Here is a 4,543-nt window from a genome sequence, read left to right as displayed (position 1 = left end):
GTTTTGTGTATTTCACTTTACATAAATTATATTTCAATAAAATGCACTAATAAACCTTAAAATACTAAAAAATGTCTATGTACCATATAATATCTCCACTTGTATATGTACTGTGCTTTGGAAAACAATTATTTAACTGATAGGAGATCTTTTGAAGTTGACCTGTCTAAGAGTAAGACCCAGAAGAGACATCACAAAGTGAAAAGTTTATAGATTTGACTACATACGAATTTAATTTCTTCCCATAAAAAAGAAAAAGAAAAAGAAACCGTGCAGACTTGTCTACTGGGAATTTGCACAGTTTACAGAATTCTGAGTCATAGTGCCAGGTATAGAGGGGAAACTAAGTTCAATGTATATGTGGGGGGCCTGACTCAACTCCAGTCCACCCCTTGGCATCACTAGGTGGCCTCTAAGACCCTCGGTGGTCTGTTTGAAGATCACTGGTCTAAATAATTGTTGTTGTGAGGGAGAAGCATTCATTGTTGCAAACTCTATAAGATGCCTACTGTGCATCATCAATGTATGGGGCCAGTCAAGAAGTTTTGAGTACCTATTTTTTTGTCATTTTGATAAATTTATTGATCACCTACTAAGATGACCATGTTGTTCATAAGAAAGTGGAGCAAGTAGAGAGGACCCCTGGTGGTGCAGTGGTTACAGCACTTGGCTACTAACCACAAGGTTGGTGGTTCGAACCCACCAGTCACTCTGTGGGATAAAGATGTGCCAGACTGCTTCTGTAAAGATATACAGCCTTGGAAACCCAGTGGGGCACTGTGTTTTGTCCTGTAGGATCTCTGAGTCAGAACTGACTTGATGGCAGTGCATTTTTTGTTTTATTCTTACAGAGACTGCTTAGGTCTATTCCTGCTTACTTTGAAGAGGCAGGGGGTTTGTAGGCAGGAGTTTGCCACAGAAGATGGCTGTAGTCACTGTATGCACGAAAACCTACCTTTCTAGGAAATTCCATAATGATTATGTAAAGGAATTGGAGATAATTAGGATAAGTGTGATAGTGGAAGATGGTCTTGAGATTTCTTAGACTGCAGATAATTATTTCCTTTTTTATTCCCCTGTTTCAACCTTTTCATATGTACAGTTCAGTGATGTTAATTAATTAATTCACCATGTATGCAACCACTAATTACTATTCACTTCCAAATTTTTTTCATTACCCTTAAAAGAGATTCTGTCCCCCTTAAGCAATAACTCCTCATTTCCTCCTCCCACTTGCTCTTGGTACCTCTAATAAACTTAGGTTCCTATGCATTTGCCTATTCTGGATAGTTCCTGTAAGTGGAATCATAGTTATTTGTCCTTTTGTCTATCTTATTTCACTCAGAATGTTTTCAAAGTTTTTCCATGTATCAGAATTTCGTTTTTCTTTATGACTGAGTAGTATTTCATTGTATGGATGTACCACATTGTATTTATCTTTTCATCTGTTGATGGACACTTGTGTTGTGTGGTGGTTAAGTTTGTGTTTCAGCTAGGCTGGGCCTGGGTGAGTGGCTGGGCAGCAATTCCCCATGGTGAGAATGATGATTAACTCCATGGTGTAATCTATTGGAACAGCTGAGTAGATGGTTTGGGTATGTGGTCTGCTTCCCATATATAAGAAACAGCTTTGAGAATGTCTCTAGCTTATGGCACACTCGAACCCTATGTGTAGCCATGTCGTTATTCAGCAGCCTGCCATACTCTGCTGAACTTGGGACTTTCAGTGGACTTGAATTAATGGCCTGTGTGTGGTTTGGTAACATTGGGACTGTGCCTTTTTACTTGTCAGCCTTGGGCTTGTTAGTCTCAGCAGTTCAGCAGCTGTCTGAGTGAAGAAAAGCCTCTAGCTCCAGTGGGCCGGGAGCAGGAGGCAGAGCTGAAGCCCAAGGTTGAGGGGCTTTCACCCAGCCCCTAGAACCTCGTACTTTGAACTTAGACTTGAAGCCTCCAAACTGTATCTTGAACAAACAGGAGAATGAACTCCTGTTTGTTCAAGCATCCCATTTGTGGTATATTCTTGTCACAATGGCACTAGGTAACCAGAACAGGTTGTTTCTACCTTTTTGGCTGTTGTGCCACAGTGATGATTGATGTACAAATACCTCTTTGGGTTCCTCCTTTTATACTTTTGGATATATACCTAGGAGTAGAATTGCTAGGTCATGTGGTAATTCTGTATTGAAACATTTAGGATCTGCCAAACTATTTTGCACAGTGGCCACACCATTTTACGTTCTCACCAGCAATGGATGATGGTTCCAGTTTCTCCACATCCTTGCTGACAATTGTTATTTTCTGTTTTCCTGATTATAGCCATGTTAGTAAGTATGAGGGAGCTCTGGTAGCATAGTGCCTAAGGCACTTGACTGCTAACCAGAAGGCTGGCAGTTCAAACCCATCAGCCACTCCTCAGAAGGAAGGTTGGGCAATCTACTTCCGTAGTGATGCTATCTCGGCAGCACAAGGAGGGGTCGCTATGAGTCGGGTCCGACTCGATGGCAAATAACAACAACAACAGTAAGTATGAAATGGTATCTCATTGTGGTTTTGATTTATATTTTCCTAACGACAAAGGAAGGAGCTCCACTGGGAAGTGGTTAAAGCATTCAGCTGCTAACCAAAAGGTCGATGGTTCGAACCCACCAACTGCTCTGTGGAAGAATGATGAGGCTGTCTGCTTCTGTAAAGATTTACAGCTTGGAAACCCTATCAGGCAATTCCACTCCATCCTGTAGAGTCTCTATGATTCGGAATCAACTTGATGACATTGGATTTTTTTCTTTTTTTTGATTGACAAAGGACTTTGAACATCTTTGTGACTATTGGCCATTTGTATATCTTCTTTTGAGAAATGTCTATTCAAATCCTTTGCTCATGTTTTGTTAGGTTGATTGTCTTTTTGTTGTTGAGTTATAGGAGTTCTCTTTATGTTCTGGATATTTAACCCTTACCAGATAAATGGTTCCCAAATATTTTCTGCCATTTTGTAGGTTGTTTTATCACTTTCTTTGATAAAGTTATTTGATGCACAAGTTTGTTTGTTTTGATGAAGTCCAATTTATTGATTTCACCTTTGTTGCTCATTCTTTTGATGTAATATGTAAGAATCCATTATTGAAAATGAGGTCCGTAAGTATTACACCAATGTTTTGTTCTTAGGGTTTTATGATTTTAGTTTTTACATTTAGGTCATTGATCCATTTGGAGTTAATTTTCAAATACGGTATGAAGTAGGGTTCCAACTTCATTCATTTTTTTAAAAATGTAAATCCTACTCAGTTTTCCCAGTTTCCCTCTTGTTTCATGGTTGAAGTTTTTGAACTATTCCTTAAACCTCTTTGTAGCCATCTAGTAGTTCAGAAGTATCTACTAATGTTTACAATATATACCCAATGTATTTGTCTAACAAAATTTAACTCTTTTTTTCCAGGTAATATATCCTCAGCATTCCAAGCTTACCGATAAAGAAGTAAGTAAAAAATATTGCTCTGTATAGTTTACTGTTGTATTTCTGTTTGTTTTTATTGGTGTGTGTGTGTCAGCATATATAGCTTTTGTTTTCTTTTTCAGAAAACCAATATTTGCTATTTGTCTTTTCCAGATTCAAATTCAGGTAACTATTTTTCATGTGGTGTTTCTGTTGAATTTTATACTAAGAATACTGATTATACTCTTAATATGTGAAGATTAATTGAAATACCATATAAGCATATAAACTCAAACTTCAGCCCAACAGGTCAGTGATTTTGACTCCTAGTTTTATGATACTTCATCATGTCATTATTGCTTTTATTTACTTCAATTTTTAAAATAACTGGGTATGGGGTAATGAGGTAAAACTTCAAGGAGCAATACGCTGTTGAAATAGTGAAGAGATTGAAAATCAGAGCCCTTCATACATTTGAGGGATTTATAGTTGGTCATTCAGGGTTTGGGAGCTTGCCAAGAACTCTGTAAAAGCCGTCAGATTAAGAAAAATAGAGCAAATCTGGTTATGAAAACTGACCATCAATTATTTGCAGTAGTTTATGTGAATTAATATATGCAAAGCATTTGGAATAGTATTTGGCCTATAGAAAACACCCTATAAATGTTTGCTATTATTATTTAGCTTAGTTTTGCTGGTCTCTTTTAAACTCTCCATTTGTGTGGTCCTAATTGTTGAAATCTTTCAGTTTACCTCATGTGTTTTACTTTCAAAACAGCTTTTCAGGCATCCAATGACCAGAACATTGAACTTACTGGACCACACACAGTTTGCCCCTTTGAAGCAGAGGCACTCCAGTTTCCTTTTCATTTGTGGTTACTTCTCATATCCCATTAATATAGTTCAGTTAATCTGATTTGGGGAAACTTGACATTAAAGGTTTTTTTTCTCCAGCATTTTCTCCTTTCCTTATAAATGCTTCCATGGTTTTTCCCTGTTTGTTTGAAGTTCAACTTTTGTGAAATATGTAAAAGTAAAGTAATATCTTGGTATATTAGATACTGCCTTTGAGAGATTCCAGTAGGGCTCTAGTTCTGACCTGGAATTACTAGT

At 37.5% G+C, this 4,543-nt stretch overlaps 1 protein-coding gene across 1 annotated transcript in view; it reads left to right on the top strand.

The window, feature by feature from the left end:
* DENND6A (DENN domain containing 6A) overlaps positions 1–4,543 on the top strand; it is a 90,324-nt gene that overhangs the window by 26,701 nt on the left and 59,080 nt on the right. The window contains exons 2-3 of the mRNA XM_007937267.2: positions 3,434–3,472; positions 3,574–3,616. Coding sequence (XP_007935458.1) covers positions 3,434–3,472; positions 3,574–3,616 — 82 coding nt within the window. The remainder of the gene's footprint in view (positions 1–3,433; positions 3,473–3,573; positions 3,617–4,543) is intronic.

Source organism: Orycteropus afer, unplaced genomic scaffold (genome assembly GCF_000298275.1).
Source record: "Orycteropus afer afer isolate SDZICR_OR568_19922 unplaced genomic scaffold, OryAfe1.0 scaffold00041, whole genome shotgun sequence".
Lineage (NCBI taxonomy): Eukaryota > Metazoa > Chordata > Mammalia > Tubulidentata > Orycteropodidae > Orycteropus > Orycteropus afer.
This window is presented reverse-complemented; position numbering and strand designations above follow the sequence as displayed.